The sequence below is a fragment of the Acinonyx jubatus genome, chromosome E4 (assembly GCF_027475565.1).
Source record: "Acinonyx jubatus isolate Ajub_Pintada_27869175 chromosome E4, VMU_Ajub_asm_v1.0, whole genome shotgun sequence".
NCBI classification, from domain to species: Eukaryota; Metazoa; Chordata; class Mammalia; order Carnivora; family Felidae; genus Acinonyx; species Acinonyx jubatus.
The window spans coordinates 28197501-28220946 of record NC_069395.1 but is presented as its reverse complement, the minus strand read 5'-3'; the positions used below and the strand labels follow the sequence as shown (position 1 = coordinate 28220946).

At 49.2% G+C, this 23446-nt stretch overlaps 1 protein-coding gene across 2 annotated transcripts; it reads left to right on the top strand.

Annotated features, from left to right (window-relative positions):
• Nucleotides 1–1672: 1672 nt before the first annotated feature.
• On the top strand, nucleotides 1673–20031 carry RNPEP (arginyl aminopeptidase). Of its 2 annotated transcripts, XM_027074684.2 has the most exons (11): nucleotides 1673–2186; nucleotides 6331–6471; nucleotides 6788–6936; nucleotides 11399–11515; nucleotides 11867–12102; nucleotides 14709–14822; nucleotides 15714–15826; nucleotides 16005–16113; nucleotides 17259–17483; nucleotides 18292–18434; nucleotides 19430–20031. In XM_027074684.2, the coding sequence occupies exons 1-11, from the start codon at nucleotides 1740–1742 to the stop codon at nucleotides 19586–19588; spliced, it is 1953 nt and encodes a 650-aa protein (XP_026930485.1). In that variant the 5' UTR covers nucleotides 1673–1739; the 3' UTR covers nucleotides 19589–20031. The 2 variants fall into 2 exon arrangements, with proteins under 2 accessions (XP_026930485.1, XP_053064833.1); XM_053208858.1 differs by lacking the exons at nucleotides 1673–2186; nucleotides 6331–6471; nucleotides 6788–6936 and adding an exon at nucleotides 9964–11242.
• The last annotated feature ends 3415 nt before the right edge of the window (nucleotides 20032–23446 follow it).

Here is a 23446-nt window from a genome sequence, read left to right as displayed (position 1 = left end):
TTTAAGTTTATTTATTTATTTTGAGAGAGAGAGAGAGGGAGTAGGGGAGGGGCAGAGAGACAGGAAGAGAGGGAATCCCAAGCAGGCTCTACCGATGCAGGGCTTGATGCCACCAACCGTGAGATCATGACCTGAGCTGAAATCAAGAGTCCGAGGCTTAACCAACGGAGCCACTCCATATCTTTGTAAAATATCTTTAGTATCTCTCTATAGAGAAGAAGGCCTTCCTGAATCTGCTGTGAGTTGTTACAAGTACCATCTAGAGGTAAATCAGACTCTGGGAGCCATGCAGGGAAGCAGAAATGGGAACGATGGGAATATTTACAGAAAATTTTTAACGCTAAGAGGAGAAGCATAAGTCCATAAATGTTTTCTCCCACAGCCACAGATAATAGATCCTCTTGCTCCAGCAATATTTAACTGTAAAGATCAGGCTGTGTGTCTCTCCCTTGTGTTCCCATAGCATACTTTTCTTCCCAGAGAATAGCCCAGCACATGGAATTGCATGACTTTTTTTTTTGGTCAGTTAAAATGTGAGGTAGACTGTGAGCACCACAAGGACAAGGTCTGTGACACCCAGCCTAATGCCTCGTGTATAGTAAACGCTCAACAAAAACGCACTGCATCAGAGAATGAATAATTTGGAGGCAGATGTATTGAACGTCTAATAGTTACCAAGTACTGCGCTTAAAAAGCCACAGAAAAGTGCTTTTCCAAAGTTTCTGGATTTCACTGACAAGTAAGTTAAAAAAACATTGACCTAATATGGGATTTTTAAAGACTACCATAAACATTTCATAAAATAAAAGTTTAACACTGTAAAAGTAGGAAACCATATTTTTTATGAATAAAAATTATGAGTTTTATGAAAAACTCCCTACATTGTCTTTAAAAATCTCATTCCCTACCTGATCTGTGAAAATATCATCACTGATCAGCTATTTACAGAAGGGCTATTGCAACCCCATTCATACAGAAGAGAAACAAAGTATAAAGTAGAAGTAACCCTGGCTCAACACAATCAGGGAAATAAAACTACACACTATGCACAGCCAAGCCATTAAATTGTACGGTGCTGATTCACTACTCCTTGGCGGAAGGATGGAAAGATAGATGTGCTTGGCGTCTCCTGGGATGAACCTTGATCTGGTGTGGAATTCTGTGTTTACCAAGTGTGTTTAGGCAAATTACCCCACTGAGTTCTCACAATTAACTTGTGAGATAGATATTACTCCTATCTTACAGGTGCAGAAAGGGGCTTACAGAGATTCACCTTTGTTGGCAGTGATTTGCCCAAGGTGACACACAATCCTAATAATTGGTCGAGCTCAGAGCTTGAGATCTTGGATCCAGGGCTCAATCTACATCCTGCTACCTTCCTGGGAGATTAGGAGAGTGAAACGTCAGCAGAGAAAGGTGTCGCCACTCGGACTACTGTAACATCGCACTACGATGAATTTGGGCAAATGTGGACCAAATTATCCCACTGTACCTTTTCTCCAAAGTCCAGAAGTACCTCGTATAAAGCTGGAAGAGTGGAGCCTTGGTGAACAGGGGAGAGGTGGTGTGGTCAGGTATCAGGTTTTCGGAGAGGGGCGTGACCCAGCCCTGGTCTCCCTGGGGGCGTGGCCCTAGGGGGCGTGGCCCGCAGCGGGGCAGGGCGCTCGAGGCGGGGCTTCCCGCCGCAGTAGACGGAGCCGGCGGATTTCCCCGCGTTTGCTACTCGGCACGGTGGGGCCATGGCGAGCGACGGGCCTCCGAGCGGCTCCAGCGCGGCCCCGCGACCGCTGCACTCGGCGCAGGCCGTGGACGTGGCCTCGGCCTCCAATTTCCGGGCTTTCGAGATGCTGCACTTGCACCTGGACCTGCGGGCCGAGTTCGGGCCTCCGGGGCCGGGTCCGGGCAGCAGGAATTTGAGCGGCACCGCGGTCCTGGAGCTGCGCTGCCTGGTGCCCGAGGGCGCCACCGAGCTGCGGCTCGACTCGCACCCGTGCCTCGAGGTGACGGCGGCGTCGCTGCGGCGGCAGCGGCCCGACTCGAAGGAGCAGCCCGCGGAGCCCGTGCACTTCCGCACGCAGCCATTCTCGCACTACGGCCAGGCCCTGTGCGTGGCCCTTCCGCAGCCCTTCCCAGCCGGCGAGCGCTTCCAGGTTCTCCTCACCTACCGCGTCGGGGAGGGACCCGGGGTGAGTTCGCCCCCTCACCCGGCCACTTCCTGCCCGCCCTTCCAGCCCTCCGAGCTGGCCGCCGGCCAGCACTCACCCCACCCCACCCCACCCCCAGGAGAAAGGAGAAGATGCTTCCGCCCTGGCGGAGAGGGGCCTCGGGGCACCCCGGGCACGCCTCCCGCCCTGAGCTCCCCGCCTTCTTCCCAGGCTGCCCGCTTTCCCTCTTCTGGCTTCAGGCCAGCCTCCGTGCTGTGCACCCTTCGTCCTTTCCACCCTTCCTGCCTCCCCTCCCTAGCGACTGTGGTGGCCTGTCTGCGTTGTTTCCCCCTCATCACGCTGGCGGGCTGCCATTTCTGCCTGCAGAGGAAACCTTAGCCGAGGCGGCTTTCTGGATAACGAGCTATTTATAAACCGAATTTAATGTTTCACGGGGCCTTGGGACCTAGGTCCCTGATAACGAGCTACCTAGTTTTTCCTTTATGGCAGCCCTGGACAATGCCGGCCCATGAGCCCTGGATGCTGACTCAGCCCTTTGCCCTACGCGTTCTTGTAATGCCCCAGGCTGAACTAATCCTGAACCCCCGTAGTTATTTAAGTTTTCTTTTGCCAAGTTCTAGATTTGATGAACGGAAGAATTTGAGTACGAGCGAGAAATGGAATGAGGGTGTAGTAGGCCCTCTCACTGTTGATGGGAGGACAAATATTGGTATGAAAGGATGGATGGTTCTGTGGCTTACATTTGTGAAAGTCAGAAGCTCCTTCACAGGGAGTTCTGAGGCTGTGGTTGCTAGTCATTCGTCAGGTGGGGTGGCTTGCAAGTTTCAGGGTAGGCTGCTGGCCTACAGACAGTTTACTTATCTATCTAGCTCCCTTTCTTATCTATCTAGTTCCCTTTCACTTATCTGTCTAGTTCCCTTTCACTCTTAGAGGCAGCTCAAAGGGCAGTTCTGTTTCCAGCTTCCGCTATTCAGGGAGTAAATGAACCTGGGGTAGAACTGGCTTAAAAAAGGAAAAGTCCAAAGCAATGCAAATTGACTTCCAAGGCAAAGGGAAAACCCTCCAAGGGTAATGGAATATCTGTAAATGTGTTTGGTTGCTGTGTTTGGTTGTTATATTCTAGTTTCTGGTTTGGGGCAGGAACTTGGAATCCAACAGGATAACTGGAAAAATTAAGCCCTCTCTGAAATTGCCTACTGAAAGTTGCACCTCGAAATGAACAAAAGGAGGGGTTCCCGGGTGACTCGGTTGAGCAGCCGACTCTTGATTTCTGCTCAGGTCATGTTCTCATGGGTTGGTGAAATGGAGCCCTGCTTCCTGCTCTGTGAGAAGAGAGCAGAGCCTGCTTGGGATTCTCTCCCTCTCTCTGTCCCTCCCCAATCTGGGTGCTTGCACTTGCGCTCTCTCCCCCGCCCCCCAAAAATAAATAAGTGAACTTAAAAAAAATCAAAACGAAATAGCTTTCATAGAGACAGAACAACAGAGACCCACACTTTACAAAGAACTGCCCTTTGCCCTGTAAAGGTCTGCATTAAAGGCACTTGTATGTATTCCTTCTCATTGCCACCATCCCAAGTGAGGACTCTCAACTCACCTTAATCATTGTAGGTAGCAGCCTCTCCCTGACTTTAGACTCTTGAGACAAGTACAAGAGTACTTGTACTGCAGGCTTCTTCATTCTGTCTTCTGTGTCGTTCTAAACAAACAACAAAAAAACCTCAACCAAAGATGATGAATAAGAAGTGACGGAGGGGATGACCAGTACTTATTAAGATGTGCCAGGGACTAGTCTATGAGTTTGACAGAAGTTAAATGCATTGTCTTTATATAAGTGCCTAATACGGTGCCTGGCTACACCGTATGTTAGCTCTTCCTGTCATCTCATTAAATTTCTTTCATTAATAAGATTAAAAAAGTTTAGATTAGCAAGACCAGTGAGCCGGTAGTAGAGTTTCCATATAGCCCTCCACACACAGTTTCCCCTCTTAGCATTTTGCAAGTATGATGCCTTTGTTACAATTAACGAACCGATACTGATAACTAAAGTTCGGAGTCTTTTTCAGATTTTCTTAGTTTTTACTTAATATCTTTTTCTGTCCCAGGATCCCATCCAGAATACCACAGTATATTAGCTTTCATGTATCCTTGGGCTCCCTTTGGCTATGACAGTTTCTCAGACTTTCCTTGTTTTTGATGACCTTGACTGTTTTGAGGAGTATTGGTCAGATATGTTGTAGGATGCTTCTCTATTGGAATTTGTCTGTTTTTCCTGTGATCAGACTGTGGTTATTAAAAATTTTTTTAAAGTAAAAGTTTATTTTTTACAGCAGTTTTAGGTTCAGAGCAACATTTAGTGGAATGTCACAAGAGTGAAGTGCTGTTTTCATCACATGATAATGAGAATCCATAATATCAACATGATCTCTGACTGTCTGGGGTGATCTCACTCACCCGGCTAAGGTAGTGCCACTTTCTCCAGACCACAGAAATACCATGTGGTATTTCTTTCTCCTTCTTTCCATCTGTAGTATACTCTTTGGAAAGAGACTTATTAAAATCTTCACACACGTAACACACAAATCTCAAAGAAAAAGTCAGCATCTCCATATGGCGTCCTTATGCCTCTTAAAAGTAGGTCTCAAATACCTGTGTTAAAGCCTTTCAAAGTGCACCTGCCGAGGCATGCCGCCCACCCCTGTATCTGAAACCTACCACCAGCTCCCAGAGACCGTCCATCCGTGCCTTCATGTTCTATCCACCTGCTTGAGAATGTCTTCTCCTCTCCTTTCCAACCATCTCAGTCCGACTCACCTTTAAACCAGAAAGTTTTGCTTCCTGGATTTACCTAATCTTTTTCTAAATTCTAAATGGCACTTAGTGCTGACATATCCTCCCCCACCCCCCAGCCCCACAGTTAGATCTATGTGGTAAGTAAACTTTTTGCTGTAGGCAAAAATTGGGTTTGTAATAACCATTCAGATTTGCCCTTGGTTAAAGGTTAACAGAAAACAAATTAAGAATTGTATATAGCCAGGGTGCCTCACTGGCTCAGTCAGTGGAATGTGCGACTCTTGATCTCGGGATTGTAAGTTCGAGCCCCACATTGGGTATAGAGATTACTTAAACATCTTTAAAAAAATTTCTTTAAAGAATTGTATATAGCCAATGCGTATAATGTAAAATACATTTATTCTGAAAGGGTAAGTTTTAGTTTCAGGAATAGAGAATTTCGTTTCAGGAATTTTTTTTTTTTTTTTTAGAAAAATTTTTTGTTTATTTCGAGAGAGAAAATGTGAGTGGGAAGGGTCAGAGAGAAGGAGACAGAGAATCTCATGAAGGCTTGGTGCTGTCGGCACAGAACCCAACGCAGGGCTCGAACTCACAGACCATGAGATCACGACCTGAGCCGAAACCAAGAGTCGGCTGCTTAATGGACTGAACCACCCAGGCACCCCTGGAGAACACATGTTAATCACAGATTCCTCCCGCTTCACTTCTTCTTTTTTGTGTGTTCTATCACAAGTTCAAATACAGCTGCTTCCTTATTTTTTTGTAATGTTTATTTAATTTCAAGAGGGAGAGGGAGAGAGCATGAGCGGGTTAGGGGCAGAGAGAGAGAGACAGACAGACAGACAGACAGAAGCCAAAGCAGGCTCCAGGCTCCCAGCTGTCAGCCTAGAGCCCGATGCGGGGCTCAAACCTACAAACCGTGAGACCATGACCTGAGCCGAAGTCGGACGCTTAACCGATTGAGCCACCAGGTGCCCCTGTTTTGTTTTTTTGATGAGAAACAACTACAGTGTGAAGGACTCAGAGGAGGAAGACAGTATGCCAGGGCCAGAGGTCATGTCTGGAATTCTTAACCATCTGAGCCACCCAGGTGCCCGAGGCCATTTCTAGAATTCTTGAGATGCCTGATGGGATACAGTGAGGAATAGACCCTTTGTGGTGTTTCTTCCATGTGAAGCGGATGTCATACCTTGGCATGGATTCCAAGGTAGATTAAATTCACAGTAGGAGAGAACTTCACAGTTAGGGCCAAATTGCTGGCAGAAGGATTGTGAGGATTCCCTAAAAGTCTCCCATGCCAGCCAACTCCTTTTCCCTGGCTGGACTGAGCTCATGTAGGGGGTGTCAGTTTTGAAATGTTCTTTTATTCTCTTAGGTTTGCTGGCTGGCTCCTGAGCAGACAGCAGGAAAGAAGAAGCCTTTTGTCTATACCCAGGGCCAGGCTGTCCTAAACAGGGCCTTCTTCCCTTGCTTCGACACTCCTGCAGTGAAATGCAGATATTCAGCTCTTATCGAGGTAAGAGGGCTAAGGTTAAGTGTACTTGCCCTTGGGGTTGAAAATATAATTCCAGATCTGTCTGGCCACATTTCAGCTGGTAAATTGTTACGTCTGTCCAGTGGCCCCTCTGCAGAATTCCTTCATGTACAGAAGTTTTATTTGTGCTAAATCTCATCAGCTTAGCACAAGTTTAGTGTCTTGAAACCTTTGTGTTCCCCAAGATGGGCTCCAGGTCATTGCTGTCACCATGCAGGTTGCCGGCCGTGCTGTCCTTTAAGCTAATCAAAAGGAGACTCTGTCCAGGTAAAATCTCCTAAGCTTTCTCTGTTGTCAGGTCCCAGATGGCTTCACAGCTGTGATGAGTGCTAACACCTGGGAGAAGAGAGGTCCAAATAAGTTCTTCTTCCAGATGTGTCAGCCCATCCCCTCCTATCTGATAGCTTTGGCCATCGGAGATCTGGTTTCGGCGGAAGTTGGACCCAGGTAGGAGACAAAGACCCCCACAGGCAAGGTTGGACTGACCTTGAGCCGAGGAGGCCTCTGACCAGTGGCCCCAGTGTGATGGTCTTTGGGACAGTCTCACATCCTCTCCGAATCCACAGCCTCTCTGCAGCCGAGAAGTGTGTGGTATGAATACAGCGGGAGGAAGTGCTCTTTTTGTCCCGTCCCTTCCTCCTTCCCTCCCTCCCTGCAGTTCTATAATCCTGCTGTCTAGAATGAGCTCATCAGTCCTACTAGCGGTAGCTGCTGTCCTGGGCCACCTCGTGGAGTACGGTTGGCACTGAGACAGCAGTGTCAGATTGATCTTTATTAGTGTCTTTAAGTTCTGAGTTCCCTGCTAGCAATTGTATTTGCTTTGTAATCTTTGTACCAAATCTCCCCGTTTTCTCTAGCAGTCAATTCCTGGAAATATACAACATTGATGTCATTGTTTCCCTCTGGAGAAGAAAGCGGAAGCTCCTTTTTTTGTCTGCTCCAGATGCATAAACCTGAACCCATGGTGACAGAGAGACCTCCACGAAGTTAGAAGGGTTTCATAGAGATAAATAAGGATTTTGTAAGGTTTCCTGCGAAAAGAAACTTGCCCAGGAGTATAGGTTTTTCCCGGCCCTCATACGATCTGCCAGCACAGCGTAATCCTGATGTAAAATGTTAAAGGTTGGACGGTAAAGCTGTGGTGCGTTTCCTGCCTCTGTCGCTGTGGCTCCTTGCTCAGTTCTTGGAGGTGCTGGTGTCCTTGCCGGGATTGGTTACAGCCTCAGACTTTGTAGCTGGCTCAGTCGTGAATCTTAGTTCCTGGGTTTCAGAGAGAATGATAAATGGGATGCCACTGGCCTCTGCTTCAAGGACACACACTCAAAACAACACCGGTCTTGAAAGGCTAGGTGCTCTTTTTTCATGAAGGGCTGTGTTTTTGACAGGGTAGTACGTAACCAAAGGAATGTCAGCTTTGCATTGACAGGGAAATAGTTAAGTAAAGTAATGTCATTTTATTTTTATTTTTATTATTTTTAATATGTTTATTTTTTTAATGCTTATTTATTTACTTGAGAGAGAGAGAGAGAGAAAGCAGGGGAGGGACAGAGGGAGAGGGAGAGAGAATCCCAAGCAGACTCTGCACTGTCAGCACAGAGCCCAACTCAAGGCTCCATCTCACGAACCGCAAGATCACGTCCTGAGCCAAAATCAAGAGTCAGTTGATGTCAATTGACTGAACCTCTCAGGCGCCCCGTAAGGGAATGTCATTTTAGAGAATTTTCTCTTACTAGGGTTCCGTTAGTACGACTGTGAGCTGCTAATGAGAAATGAGGGAATGTATTCCAAACACAATGGAGAATGATGATTTTTTTTTTTTTTTTGAGCCCTCTGTAATAAACTTACGATCGAGTACATCAATCCAGGGGATAGAATCTGTGTAACCAGTCACGATGACTCATTCCTTCCCCTGTCAGGCAGTCGGGTAGCCAGTCAGGTAGTCGGTCTTTGCCCCACATCTGAGGCTCTTGTGTAGGTATGCAGGGTGGCAGGCTCTTCTGGCAAACTTTGTGACCAGTCCCCATTAGCAGAGGAGGGAGATCCTGGTCAGAAGAGACAGTGGACATATCCCAGTCGTCGCTTTTATGTATAATCTCTTCTGATCCTTCTATAACCTCACTGAGGGAGATATTATTGTCTCCATCTTCCCGATATGCAAACCGAGGCTTCAGGTAGAATTGCTTGTGCAGAGTCACATGCGTTTCCATTGCACATCCGGTGCTCGTTGCACCAGACCACTGGTGATGAAATTCCAGCTTGACTGAGAACACTCCAGTGTCTTCTGACAGAAATCAGTGGACTGGTGGAAGTATCTTGGATGTCCCCTACCTACCCTGACCTTCACCTTCTAGGTGCAGCACACCGGAGTAGCCTGGGTTTAAGGACTTTGCCAGTTGTGATATCCAAGCTGATCACAAAGCAATTCCTTGCAGATTTCTGACTCTCATGTCACCGTCTTTTCTCAACCTCGTGCCCTGTCACATCATTTTTGGCGACTTTTTTCTCCGTCTGGATTACCTGTCCAACACCCAGGGTTGAGGGTGGCTTCAGGGTTTCTCGAGCTCCTCTCTCCAGGGAGCCTTCTCCACCTGATTCAGGCCCCCGCACTCAAGGGCACACTACGGTGTAAGTCCTGGCCGTGGGCATTATCATGAGCTGTGCTGTGACAGAAATTTTAAATACCTTCACTTCATTCGTTCTCTGACCCCACGCTCCTAACCTTCCAGCCCTGTGGTGGCCTCACTCCCACTGTATCTGCTTCTCAAGCTCCCAGAGGCCTTTCTTCCTGCAAGCTATACATTTCCTCCCGGGCACCAGCCTCTTGTGACCTGGCCCATCTTCTCTCCGTGGCCCAGGTGTGGGGTTGATCATCTCCTACCAACATCCCAGGCTGCCTTGCGCGCTGTCCTGCTGCTGTAACTTCTAGCCCTGGCTCCGACCATCCCCTTTTCTCTTTCTTCTGTACCTGGGTGTCTGAGAGAAGTACACAGCTGTGCATACTGATTCTGCTACCCATTTCTGGGTTTTTGGTGAAAAGTTGGAATTAAAAGTTGAAATAGACGGGGCACCTGGGTGGCTCAGTTGGTTAAGCGTCTGACTTCGGCTCAGGTCATCATCTCATGGTTCGTGGGTTCGAGCCCCGTGTCAGGCTCTGAGCAGGCTCTGAGTCTGTTTCGGATTCTCTGTCTCCCTCTCTCTGCCCTTCCTCTGTTCATGCTCTGTCTCTCTCTCTCTCTCTCTCTTTCTCTCTCTTTCAAAAATAAGTAAACATTAAAAATTTTTTTAAGTTGAAATAGACATTTATGTGGTTTTCAAGGAAAATATAACAGATGTAGTCTTCAACTATAGATAGGCTTTCAATATTGTTCAGCAGACCTTTGATTTACCTTTCTGGCTCACTCTCCTAGAAGGAAGGAAGGAAGGGAGGAAGGGAGGGAGGGAGGGAGGGAGGAAGGGGGAGGGAAGGAGGATGGAAGGATTTAAAGGAAGACTTGTCTCTTCAGTTTTCCTATTCAGACACCCTACCCTCACTCCAAGCAATGATCTTGTCTCCTCCTTTATTGAGTATATTTAATTTGTCAGATATAGTTATGTCCACTTCCTGTTTTCCGTGTAAAAAATCATCTTCATCTGCCTTCATTCGTCCCCTTTTTCCCCCTGGACTCTGAAGAGGGGTCCCTCCTTCTGTTTAAAGCCAAATCTCTTCATCTGAGCCATCACTGACTCAGCCCCTCCCCCAAATCCCATGGGGCCTTGCTTTATTGCTCACCCCTCGCTCTTCAAATGGGTAGCCTCCCCACCCCCCGCTGGCTCTTTCCTTCTGACCCCTAACCATGTTCCTGTTTCCCCTAGTTCAAAAACAAAGCAAAAAACAAACTCATGGACTCCACACTCCCTTCTGGCACACTGTTTCTGCTTCCTTTCTTAGCCAAGTTTCTTAGAACAGTGGTATATACACTCCCTCACCCTCCATTTACTGCCTGGACCCATTGGAATCCAGCACCTCTCCGGGTTACACTGCAGAAACTCCTGTAGTAAGAGAGGCCACTGGCCTCAACAGGTACCACACATTGGCTGCTCTTCAGTGCTTGTCTTGATGTTCTCCTCTTTTTCTTTTGCCTCTGTTGACCCTCCTCTGGCCTCCATGACACAATTCTGTCCTGGTTCCGGGACCTCCTGGTTCGCCCCTTCTGGTCTCCTTTGTGGGCTCTTCTCTGCCCAACCCCACGTGTGCTGGTGTCACCCAAGATTCTGGTTTTGACCCATTATCCTACATACGTCACTTAGGGATACTCACTGTTGTAATTTAAGGTATTTTCTGGGTACTGCAGCTAGAGTGATCCGTCAAGACTCAATCCGATAATACCACTTACTGGTGTAAAATGCTCTCATGGGGGCGCCTCATGGGTGGCTCGGTCAGTTAAGGGTCCAACTTGGGCTCAGGTCACAATCTCATGGTTCATGAGTTCAAGTCCCGCTCTGGGTCTCCGGAAAGTGGGGGAAAGGAAACCAACATTTAGTACACGAGGCATTGTATAAGGGGTTTTTATATGCTGTCTTTATTTCATTTTTACCACTCGTTTTCCAGATGAGGAAACAGGCTCAGAGAAGTCAGTGACTTTTGCAAGGTCACATTCAGTGTTGGACACGTAAAATTGTAGCAGTGTGAGTTTGAGCCTGTTGCACATGGGAGGCTGCTGCCTCCACAGTGCTCTGTCGCGATCTCATTTATCCGTCCCTTGGACCCATGCAGGTGATTTGACCTTGCATCTCCTGTCTCTGCGGCCACATTGTCACATTCCTTTGGCTCCAGTAGAAGACTGCCAGTTTTCTACAGGTGCTTTCGGGATCAGGTCTCCACAATAGGTCTCCAAACACCATTCTTCTTTTTCTGTGCTTTTGTCTTTAGGAGCCGGGTGTGGGCTGAGCCCTGCCTGATCAAGGCTGCCAAGGAGGAGTACAACGGGGTGGTAGAAGATTTTCTGGCAACAGGAGAGAAACTTTTTGGACCCTACGTTTGGGGAAGGTGCGGTATCACATTGACTCTGATGTCTTTTGTTAAACTTGAGTCCTGGAGCAGAGTTCCCCAATCCAGAAGTAAAGGAAAGGAGGGAAAGAATGAGGAAGGGATGAGCCAGGCCTTGTTCATTATTGCTGAGGAGGGGACCCTGACAGAAAGGGTTATTGAAGGGACCAAAATGTGCCTTCCAGCCGCTAAGCGTGGAGATCAGGAAACACTGTCAGCACGGCGCCCGGTGTTGAACACCGCCTGTTCAGTGGCTGCATCTCTCAGGACTGAGGGTCGGGCCTGGGGAGGCGAGGCAGGGTCAGCCCTGGGGAGCCGAGGCCTGTCTGTGACCTCCCGTTTTCTCGGCAGGTATGACCTGCTCTTCATGCCCCCATCCTTTCCATTTGGAGGAATGGAGAACCCTTGTCTGACCTTTGTCACCCCCTGCCTGCTAGCAGGGGACCGCTCCTTGGCTGATGTCATCATCCATGAGATCTCCCACAGTTGGTTTGGGAACCTGGTCACCAATGCCAACTGGGGTGAATTCTGGCTCAATGAAGGTTTCACCATGTATGCCCAGAGGAGGATCTCTACTGTCCTCTTTGGTAAGCCAGCCCTCAGGTCCCCTCCTTCTCCTAGGGGCCCTGTCCCCAGTTCCTTAGCCAGTGAGGCCAGTGTGGTCTCCTTTGAAGTTTCGGGACACAAGCGGGTATGAGGGGAGGAGCAGTAGTGCAGAAAGTTCTGGTGAGAGGCCATGGAGGGCCAACTCTAGACAAACGTTCCTTCTAAGCGCGTGATCTCTACTTCATTCCATGTCGTTAAGTCAGCAGGCTTAGGGGAAGGGAATCTCACAAATTGCGTGTTGACTGATAGGGGACCTAACAGCGAAAGGACCCCCTCATCAAAGCTGAGGACACACTTGATGCTCTGTTCTCCCAACAGCCGGGCAGCCGCTGGGTAGAGTTGCCCAGGGCTGTTCACCCAGATAGCTAGTTAATTTTATGAATGAATCAGGGCGTCTGGCTGCCTCAATCGGTAGAGCATGCAACTGTTGATCTTGGGGTTGTGTGTTTGAGCCCCACATTTGGTGTAGAGATTACTTTAAAATATTAAAAATAAATAAAAAATAAGACCATTATAATGATACCTTCTATTGAACACTTACATACCAGCTTTGTCCTAGGCATCTTATTAAAAATAATACATCATTTAAGGGGCACCTGGGGGGCTCAGTTGGCTAAGCGTCTGACTTTGGCTCAGGTCATGATCTCGCAGTTTGTGGGTTTGAGCCCTATGTTGGGCTCTGTGCTGACAGCTCGGAGCCTGGAGCCTGTTTCAGATTCTGTGTCTCCCTCTCTCTCTGTCCCTCCCCTGCTCACTCTCTGTCTGTCTCTCTCAAAAATAAATAAACATTAAAAAAATTTAAAACAAATACATCACTTAACAATTTTACCGTAGCCTGATAAAAGAGATACTATTTTCATTTTATATATGAGTCCACTGTGACTCAAAAAGTATAAGAAATGTGCCCAAGCCACTTAGCAGCTGAGGACAGAACCCCAAATTGAGCCCAGGTGGGCTTTTAAAATCTTTTCTCAACGTTGTCTCATTATTGAAAACCTGCTATAGATCAGATACTATAAAAAAAATAATTTTTATTATTTCTGTCATCAAAATCTCTTTTGATGTACATGGGAAAACACATACAATGCATTTATCCATAATCTCACTGTTCAGAGAGAATGTAATATATCCTTTCAAACATTTTTCTATGCGTGTGTGTGAATCATCAGACCTTAAAACTGCCTTTTTTTTTAACTTAATAAAGTTAAACATTTTCCCAAGTCATTAAATTTTCTATAGCTGCGTGGTATGGCCATTTCTTAATTTATTCAATCAGTCTCCAATATTTTCTGTTTTCTTAATGAAAGAATATTTTGACAAATATTTTTATATCGAAATGTTCACACATGTTTCATATGGTCTCAACAAAGATAGATTCCTAGAGACATAATTTCTGGATCTGAACATTTTAAAGGCTTTTTAGCACACATTGTCCATTGCCTCCCAGAAAGTTTGTGCAGATCTACACTTTCATCCAGAGTATGTAGAGCAAAAGCCTATGTGTGAATATCTTAATCAGCCGCTAAGAATCCTGCTACCAAATATTATCATCCAGCCACACAGATGAAGAAATTGAGGCTCAGAGAGATTAAATACCTTGCCCAGAGTCAGAACACCTTGTGAGTGGCAGAGGTGGTTGGTTCAAAACCTGGTCCCCTTCCCCTCAACCATTCCCTCAGTCCTTTTTAGAACCAGAGGAGATGTAGAGACCCTTAGAAAAATTATGGGTGACCGTTTGTCTTGTCTGACAGGAACGGTCATATGAATATATAATCTTTCTATTTTTATTTTTTTTAGTGGCTCACATTTTTTTTTAGTTTATTTCAGAGAGAGAGGGAGAGAGAGAGAGAGAGAATGAGCGGGGGGGGGGGGGCAGAGAGGGAGAGAGAGAGAGAAAGAGAGAGAATCCCAAGCAAGTTCCACGCTTAGTGCAGAGTCCAACACAGGGCTCGATCTCACAACCATGAGATCCTGACCTGAGTCAGTATCAAGAGTTGGACACTTAACCGACTGAGCCACTCAGACCCCCCTATAATCTGCTCTTTTTAAAAAATTTTATTTATTTTTGAGTATGAGCGGGGGAGGGGCAGAAAGAGAGGGGGACAGAGGATTGAAAGTGGGCTCCATGTGGACGGCAGAGAGCCTGATGCAGGACTCGAACCCACGAACCGTGAGATCATGACCTGAGGAAGTCAGACGCTTAACCGACTGAGCCATCCAAGCGTCCCCTCTATAATCTGTTTTTATAGAAAATCAAATTAATATCTCTAAAAATAAAAATCTATTGATAAGGAAAGGTAACAGGAAAAGGCATGAGATTCCCTCATCGTTGTGTGCGGGTGAGACTGACAGCCTGAGCTTAACCAAGTGCTTTCTTAGGCCAGAGCAACAGGGAGCTAGGAGCTGAGTCAGGTTCTCTGTCATTGACCCTTCTTGCCCTGGGATCCCCAGGAGGGTAAAGATACTAAGCCTCAGTTATCTGTCATTGTTCTGTGGCCACAAGGGGGCAGCAACCGTCTTCTGTCCAGAAAGTATACTTGGACGTGATGTTACACTTGTAGAGACCTAGGGTTTCTTTTTGTCCTAGGCTCTGCTTACACCTGCTTAGAAGCTGCAACCGGGCGGGCTCTGCTTCGACAGCACATGGACATCACTGGCGAGGAAAACCCACTCAACAAGCTCCGAGTGAAGATTGAACCAGGTCCAGGAGGCTCCTCTGTCTGACTCTCCCCTCCCCTAAATTGTGCTTGGAGCCCCAAATTATTTTGAACCTCATATTGATCAGTGCACACCTTGACTATGCTCCTTGGGAAGGAAGAGCCCTCCAGAGCTCTTTGTAGCTGTTCCCTGGCCTCTAGACAGACTCAACCCAAGCCATTCCAGCCAGATGGGAGTTCTTTCCAGTTTTGTGCAGTTTTTAATGACTATACCATTGCCGTCCATTTGTGCAGGCCCGTACCCTTCTTTTTCTATCAAGTCAGACCTGTGGTTTTGTAGATTAAGTGTTAGCCTTATTTTATGGAGGATATGAGTGAGCACCCAACAAGTCAAATGACTTGTCCAAGGTCATGTGTTCTTTTCTAACATTTTTCCTTAGTCCCCTGTGTGACTAATCTAAAACTTTTTCGTGCAATTTAAGCTCATGTTCCTTGATGCCAATGACCATGAAAATGAACTTCTTGTAGACTGGTAATTAGTTTATTTTGGTCTAGAACATTCATGGAAACAACCAGTTGTTCTGGGAGGGGAGGTTGTGCATGTAGGTGGTGACCAATAGAAAAGGCACTGAGCCCTGTGCTCAGTCCTAAGACTCAATGGAACCCAATGGAGCAAAGCAATCCCAGGAAAAAGGAAATCTGTCAATTCCCCTGCAAGGTTGCTTCTTTGTCCTCTTATTATGTCCATAATTCGTGACCCTTTAAGATCAACTTTGAAGTGGTTTGAGAGAGGCCAAGATGGATCTGGAAACATTCCTGGCCTTGCTGAACCTGGGGAAGCTGAATTCTGATCTCTTCCATAACCACTCTCTGACTCTGGAGCTGGAGAAGAACAATGAAGGCGACAGGTTACAAGTGTCTGCTTTCTCTGCTAGGTGTGGACCCAGATGATACCTACAACGAGACCCCCTATGAGAAAGGCTTCTGCTTTGTCTCATACCTGGCCCACTTGGTGGGTGATCAGGATGAGTTTGACAATTTTCTCAAGGTATAGTCAACTCAGAGAGGAGGGGTGAAAGGAGAACGTGCAGAGAAACCAGCTGGGCCAGAGGATGGGGTAGAGGCAGGGGCTGAAGGGACAAGGGGTTGGAGGAGAATCCAAGGAACAGAGGGACTCTGCTCCCCAGGGGATCCAGAAGGACTGAAAAGTACCTCCCTCCCTGCAGGCCTATGTTAATGAATTCAAATTCCAAAGTATCTTAGCTGATGACTTTCTAGAATTCTACTTGGAATACTTCCCTGAGCTGAAGAAGAAGAGAGTGGATTCCATTCCAGGTGAGCAGAGGAGCCGGCCTACAGGCTTCTAGAAGACAGTAGAGAATTATGGCTAATTCACATCTGGGAAGACTAAGCTGGGGCAGGAAAACGAACTGGAGTCACTTAGCAAGTGGCAAACAGCCTTGTCCCATGAGAATGACTCTTTCTGCTCCTCTTGGCCTCATTTTCTCCACTTTGTCTCTTCAGTCTCTCTTCTCTGTCCTCATTTTCCTCACATCTGCACACACTCAACCAAACCCCCAACTCTGCCCCAGAGAGCTGCCACAGCCCAGGCTGTGACCTAGGGCATTGGTCCCGGCAGCAGCCCCGCCTTGTGAGTGTGGAGTCACCTCGTTCAGCCTTCCGAGTGAAGGAAAATCCCAGCAGCAGCCCTGATTTCAGCTGGGGAGGCACTGCTTCCTAAGAGAGAGTAGATGGTGGCCTGTCACAGATGAGGCAACCCACTTCATGCTGTGCCGACCCTGAGTCCATCATCGGGCTAGCAAAGTCAGCTCCCTGCTGACAGCCGGGACTGGTCAGGCCTGGAGCACCTACTCTCTGCTTGGAGGCCCACACTTCAAGGTCATGAGACTCTGTGGCTAACGAAAGTTAATAATTACTGAGTGCTTACTATGCACCAGGCAGGATGCTAAACTCGTAATGCATATTTGCTTATTTAATCCTCACCACTGCCAACTAAGGGCCTCCTACCCTGCCTTTTATCGTTTTACAGATAAAAGGCACAGAGAGGTGAAGTTACATGCCCATGGCCTCCCAGCTAGTTAATGGCAGAGCAGAGCAGAGATAGGAGCCCAGGCAGCCCGGGAGGTTCTGCACCAAGCCGTTCAGGTCATCTGAAGGAGAACGTGAAACTTGATTGACACTAGGAAAGCATTCATCCACTTGGTTCTGACAGCACAGTGTTTATTTGGAGCAAAAACCACTGTCACAGTAGAAAAGGAGGCAGTCTAGTCTGACTGTAACAGTCTAGGTCTCAGTATAAGTGGACCTGACTGAAGCAGGTGGTTGCGTGGGGTAGTGATATTAAGCGTTAGGGATGGATGGAGGCAGACAGGAGCTTGAGGTCTCAGTGTTGCTGGAGCAAATTGACCTCGATGCTACCAGAGCATTCCGACAGTACCTTCTCTCCTTCTACCAAACAGGTTTTGAGTTTGATCGGTGGTTGAACACCCCTGGCTGGCCCCCCTACCTCCCTGACCTCTCCCCTGGGGACTCGCTTATGAAGCCTGCTGAAGAGCTGGCCCAGCTGTGGGAGACCAAGGAGCTGGACATGAAGGCCATTGAAGCTGTGGCCATTTCTACCTGGAAGACCTACCAGCTGGTTTACTTCCTAGATAAGATCCTCCAGAAATCCCCTCTCCCTCCCGGTAAGAAAGCGGGTAAATCCAGGTTCCTTGTGTACAGAGCTTTATATCAGGAGCTAGAGGGAGACTGGGAGGGAAGCCCTTGCAATGCCTACCCCTAGGCCATTGCCAGGTGTTAGCAGGTGGATGCAAGCACTTCACAAGAAACACGTCAACAGATGATGTAAGTCATACATGCAAATGCCCTGGGGAACAGAATAATAAAGCCTAGCATTCGCTGAGCCCTCTGGGTCAGCAGGTAATTCTTTTAAACTCTACATCTGAGGTCATCGAGTCCTCCTAACTACTCTGTGCCTAGCTGCTATGATTGTAACCCCCAGGTGGTGGAGAATGAGCTTGAGCACAATTAGATCACATGGCCCATAAACACTGGGGCTGGGATTTGGAAGCTGTCAACCACTAATGCTAAGTTGCTGCTCAGCCAGAAATAGCAGTCACCCAGGGGTGTTGTAAAGAGAAAAAGTGAACACCGGACTAACTTTTAGCTGGTGGTGGTGGTGGGAGGAAAAATGGGACACAGGGTATTTGAGGAGGATACCTGTGCTTTATTCCTGGAGGGCAAACGGAAGACGGCAGAAAGTGTATAATTTGATGGAAGAGCCTTAGAAATTAAGGTAAATTCGGAAATAGGACATTACCCTTTCAGAGCAGAAGATGACCAGAATGAGCATAAAATGGATGGGTGGGAACCTCCTTGACGTCATTCCCGGAGCCCCCGGAGTGCCTATGGACAGACTGCTCAGACTGGAGTTTGGCCTCTGGCTCGTGGCTCTGATGAAACAGCCGTTAAAAACCCATTTCCTCTTTTCAGGGAATGTGAAGAAACTGGGAGAGACTTACCCAAAGATCTCCAACTCCCAGAATGCGGAGCTCCGGCTCCGATGGGGCCAGATCGTCATTAAGAATGACCACCAGGAGGATTTCTGGAAAGTGAAGGAATTCCTGCAGAGCCAGGTGGGTGAGCCCCACCTCCTTGTCCCCCTCAAGGCACGCGGTGGGCCGCTCAGCCTTATTGGCAGTAGTCCTGCAGGTAGAGCCTCACTCTCTGCCCTTCTCTGGAGCAGAGGAGGGAGGGAGGGCGGGAGGGAAAGGACCTCGGGAGGACCCTGATCAGCAGTCTCCTTCCTGAGTGTGGCTGGTGGAGGTGTTGCCTGGGGAAGAAGCCTCCAGGGTTGGGGAGCCTTTTCCAGATCCCCCGGTAAAAGCCAGTCAGAGCTACCCCCCACCTGGGAACAAAGGTAAAGCGGGACTGGAGGGCTGGTCTTGCGGGGAGGGGCCCAAGGACCAGAGAGACAGCAAAGGGTGAGATCATAGGTTCCTGCTTCCTGGGGGGAAGCTCGTGACCTGGGAGGGCTCAGGCGGCAGCAGGAGCCTGCCCTGCCGGGCGAGGTGGGGCCGGGTAGGAAGTGGCGCCCTGATGCCTACATCTGTTTGCGACGGGAGCTCCGTACCTGTCTGCAGGTGTTCTGAGCCCTCGGAGGGCTTCTCCGAGCCTCTGGAGTTGAGGAACTTTGTGATGTGGCAATCTCACGTTGATGTGGATTTGACTTGTGGGTTTTCTTGCACTTGACCGCAGTTGGGCCTCACGTGGCCCTCAGTTTTACGTGCTGCAGCCTTTGCTACCGGCTCTTAGCTTGGCGTCTAAGCACTTACAGCCTCCTAGGTTCGGAGCCCCATTGTGCCTGCCCACCTCATTTGCTCTGTTGAGTGTAGACGCCCCTGTGCTGTCATGGACTGTGAAGACTTAAGATCTACCCACGTGGATCTCTGGCCCCCAAGAAGATGCCAGAATAAGAGCACACCTGCCAGGACACTCCTCATTCCAACACTGATACCCACATCCCTTTTGGCACCTGATGAGGCGTGCCGCTAGAGCGGGGCCGGGGGCCGTGCAGACACACGCACGGAGCAGCCCGCTTAGGCCACGCGTGTGCGTGTGTTTCTTGCAGGGGAAACAGAAGTACACTCTTCCGCTGTACCACGCGATGATGGGTGGCAGCGAGGTGGCCCAGACCCTTGCCAAGGAGACCTTCAAGGCCACCGCCCCCCAACTCCACAGCAACGTTGTCAACTACGTCCAGCAGATCGTGGCGCCCAAGGGCAGTTAGAAGCTCGTGGGCATGGCCTCTGCCTCTTCAGACTTCGCAGGCTTTCAGAATACTGTTCCCAAATTCCAGTTCTCCAGTCAAATTCCTGAAGTTTATACACCCTCGGAAAAATCTGTTCTCTGGCTTGGGGGCTGCGACTCTTGGGCCTCTGCTTTGGTGGGAACTTCTCTGGATCGGGAAGTCCTGAGACCAGAGAACCTTCCACAGCTCTCTACTGCAGGCTGCCGGCTGTGGTGACGGCAGGCAATTTTCTCCCCCTCCCCACTCTCTGGGAAGAGCAGAGAGGATTTTCTGGTCCTTTCTCTTCCCTTCTCTTCCCTCTCCTTTTCTTTCCCTTCCTTTTCTGATTCTTGAAGTACTGTGCAAAGGGCTGCATTCTGGGAATTCTTTTTTTTTTTCCAGGTTTAATCTTTATTTTAATAAATATTTTTAAGTGAAAAGTATTTGAGTCAGAGTTACAACCTGAGTGATTGAAATTTCTGCTTCCATGCACGCCCTCTGTGGGCAAGTAGTCTGAGCAGGTCACTGGGGACCCCCCCACCAGAAGCTGACAGCACTTTCCTGCCCGTAGGGAACCCCCAGGGTCAGGAGGTAGGGGTCCCACACACACAGAGATGAAAACATACACAGCGGTATGGCTGAAGCACACCTGTAGCAAATGAACTTCATTCCAGTTCTCTCTAAGGCAGCTAAATTCTCTACCCGTGGTGCCATTCCTGTTCATCCATTCCATTGCTTAAAAAATGTGTATTTTAGTGATTTTTCTCCGGCCTTCTCACAGTCCCTGGGGCTTCACCAGGACTCCCCTGCTTTTGATCCTGGATAAGTATTTTAATGATGTGGTAATAAATAGAGTCTGCCCAGAACTTTGACACTAAGTTCTGCTTTCCTGGTTTCAACATGGGGATCTAAGCAGTTAGCAGCTTGGATTTGGGGTGTGGGATGAGGGGAGAGTCGTGAAAAAATATTTAAATATGTTGAAGCTGCCTTTCAGGCACAGGAATACAAGGCACTCCTGACCATTGTGGCTGTGTCCTTGGCTTTGAGGTTGTCCATTCGGGCCTCCCTTCCCCGCACAGGGGTTGGGAAAGAAAACACAGCATAGCCACTGAAATAGATTTGTTCTTGATCTTAACCAGAGGAAGGGAATGGTGGTGACCAGGTGGCGGGCCAGTGAGGCCTCTGTCCCCTGGCACACCCAGAGCTTCACCAGCAGAGAGAGAACTTTGGGTCTGAGGAGAGGGATTTGGAGGCCCAGGACTGTCAGAGCTCTGGTAGGCCCTGACACTTTGATGGCAGACTGTCTCCATGGTTCTTTCGAGGCTGTTCCTGGTGCTATGCTATCGGCAAGGATGATTTTAGGGCCATCCAGATGCCCCACTTACCCCCTGGCTCGGAGTCTGCTTTACCAGCTCTGAGACCAGTGGCTGTCTTTCCTTGTTTGCACAAGAACGTATGGCATGATAGTTCTAGTAATAGTAATGGTGAAGAGTCTCCGTGGAAGCAGAAGGCTGGAAAGGTCTTCCTCTGATGGCTGCTCTTTGACCCCACTAACTTTGTGAGCCCTCACATTGCACAGTATGGGGATCCTGACTTGTGTCGCCTGCCCTGCTCACCACCTTTGCCACTCAGCGGTCCTGCTGGATGTGCCTGTCCTTTTATAGGGCTGTGAGGCAATGCTCTGGCCATCCGTGTCCGAGAGATGAGGCAGTGCCATTGTCCCTGCAAGCTCACGGGGAGGGGTCTTCTTGCCATTGGCAGGGAAGGCCTCTGCCTCCTACTCCAGGGCTCCTCTGACCACTATCCTAGAACCTTCTCCCACTCCAGCTCCAAGGCACTGACCTCAAACTGCAGTCTTTTCCCCCTACCATCCGCAATAACATCACCTGCTATTGGGCTATTGAAGGCATTCATACTTGGAGATAAGGCTCTAGCCTATAGAGATTCCTTATCTCAGCCCCATTTCTTTTGTGAAGCCCTGGGAAGGCAAAGGAGCTGATATCCTTTCTTATTCTCTCCACATCCTTCTCATCCCACCCTCTGGAGCCTTAGCCAGGTGTCCTCCAGGGCAGGGGAGCATGTGAGCAGTCCTGGGGCTAGAAGCCGGTTCTCCCACATTCCAGGGTGAGTGACTGGGTGGAGGGTGTGCCCGCCTCCGGCTCCTTGGGGGAGGCCCCCTGAAGGGCTGGGGAAAAATCCTACCACCAGAGCCCCAGGCTTTCCTGCCACCCCTGGCCTACTGGAGGGGGCCCTGGACCCTGAGCCCCTCTCCTAGGTGCCCAGCAGTTTCGGACAAAGAGGAGAAGATTCCTGGAGATGGACTTCTGAGTCCTCTGGCTGTAGAGTCAAAGAAGGGGCAGCTCTGGAGGTGGAGCCACCATTTGTTTGAGTAACCATTTCACCCACTGAGGCCGAGCTTGGTCACCAACCACCCAGGGTTGTGGCGTTAACAAAGGAAGTGGGGAAAGAGATACTTCTATCCCTACGCTTTAGATGCATAAAAAACTAGAGCTGGAAGAAATCTTAGGGATTATTAAGTCCAAAAAGCCTTGTCTTTACACGTGGGGAGACCAGCAGAGTCGCACAGCTGGGGAGTCACCTGAACACAAGTCTCCTGCTTCCTGCCCATCCTATACTGCCCGTGCTCAGGCTCTCCAGTGGGGTTTGCATTCACAGACGGGACCACAGACATGAAGGACTCACTGTGCTCGTAGGGAGGGCAAGGGTCTGGCCGAGCAGCTGAGCGGGAGGACCCTGAAGCCAGGATACACACGGTATCTGGAAAGAGCCCCAGCCGGTGGGTGACTGACTCAGCCCCACCACTTAACCAGCTCTGTGTGGGCTGGGCAAGTCATGAAACCCCTCTGAGCTACGATTTGCTCATCCACAAAATGGGAACAATCATACATTCCTTGCAGCGTTTCTGTGAGGAATAAGTGGAGACTATGTTACAAGTGCCTCGCAAATGGTAAATACCGAGCGGTCCCTTCATGGAATGCCGTGACCCAGGGAGCCAGACTTCTGGCCACTAGAGGGTAGCAGACAGGCACTAGTCAACTGGACCGAGGGTGTGGAGCCCAGGAGATTGGACGGAGGAATAAACAGGGCCACGAGGATTCCAGCACCTGCAGCAGCCCCGAGGCTCCAGGGACTCCGGCAGGGGCTTAGGGACAGCCAGGCCTCTCCAGAAGGGGCTGCAGCGACCCTGATGATTGCATAGGGCCCAGGTAGGCAAAGCAAGCCAAGACTTTACCACCAAAGGAGATGCCCGGAGGGTGGGTCCTATGGGAACTTTGGGGACAATGGGGCCTTGAGGCTAGGCTGGCAGTCACGGCCCCCACCCGGTATGAGCCCATGAATATTGCCTAGGCCTGGAGAGGCTTCCTGCCCTAATCCTGTGTGTTGTAGGAAAATTCCCTAGACCACACGATTTGCTCTCCCTGCTAGGCACCCTTGTCCACAGTTCTCCACCCATTTGGGGGACCAGCAGCCTTCCGACCCAGTTCTACCAGGTTCCCCTCCCCCTTCCCCTCATAGCCCATCCCTGGCCTGGCCCCCCTGAGGAATTTCCTGCGCCAGAGGATGGCCGAAAGTACAGATGCCCACCCCAGCAACTCTCCTGCCACCCGCCCAGGCCAGTGCCCTGTGCCCAACCCCAGAGGGTGCGACATGACAGACTCTGACAATCATTAAACCAGCCGGGCCTGATTTCCCAGCACCGCCTGCTAGGATCCGGGCCAAGTGGCACAAAATATGCAAATCACCTGGGGCCAGAAGCCCAGTCTAAAGGCCAGGAAATCCCCTCTGTCCAATGAGCCACCAGCTCAGGTTACCGCCAGGCGCACTATAAGGGCCCGG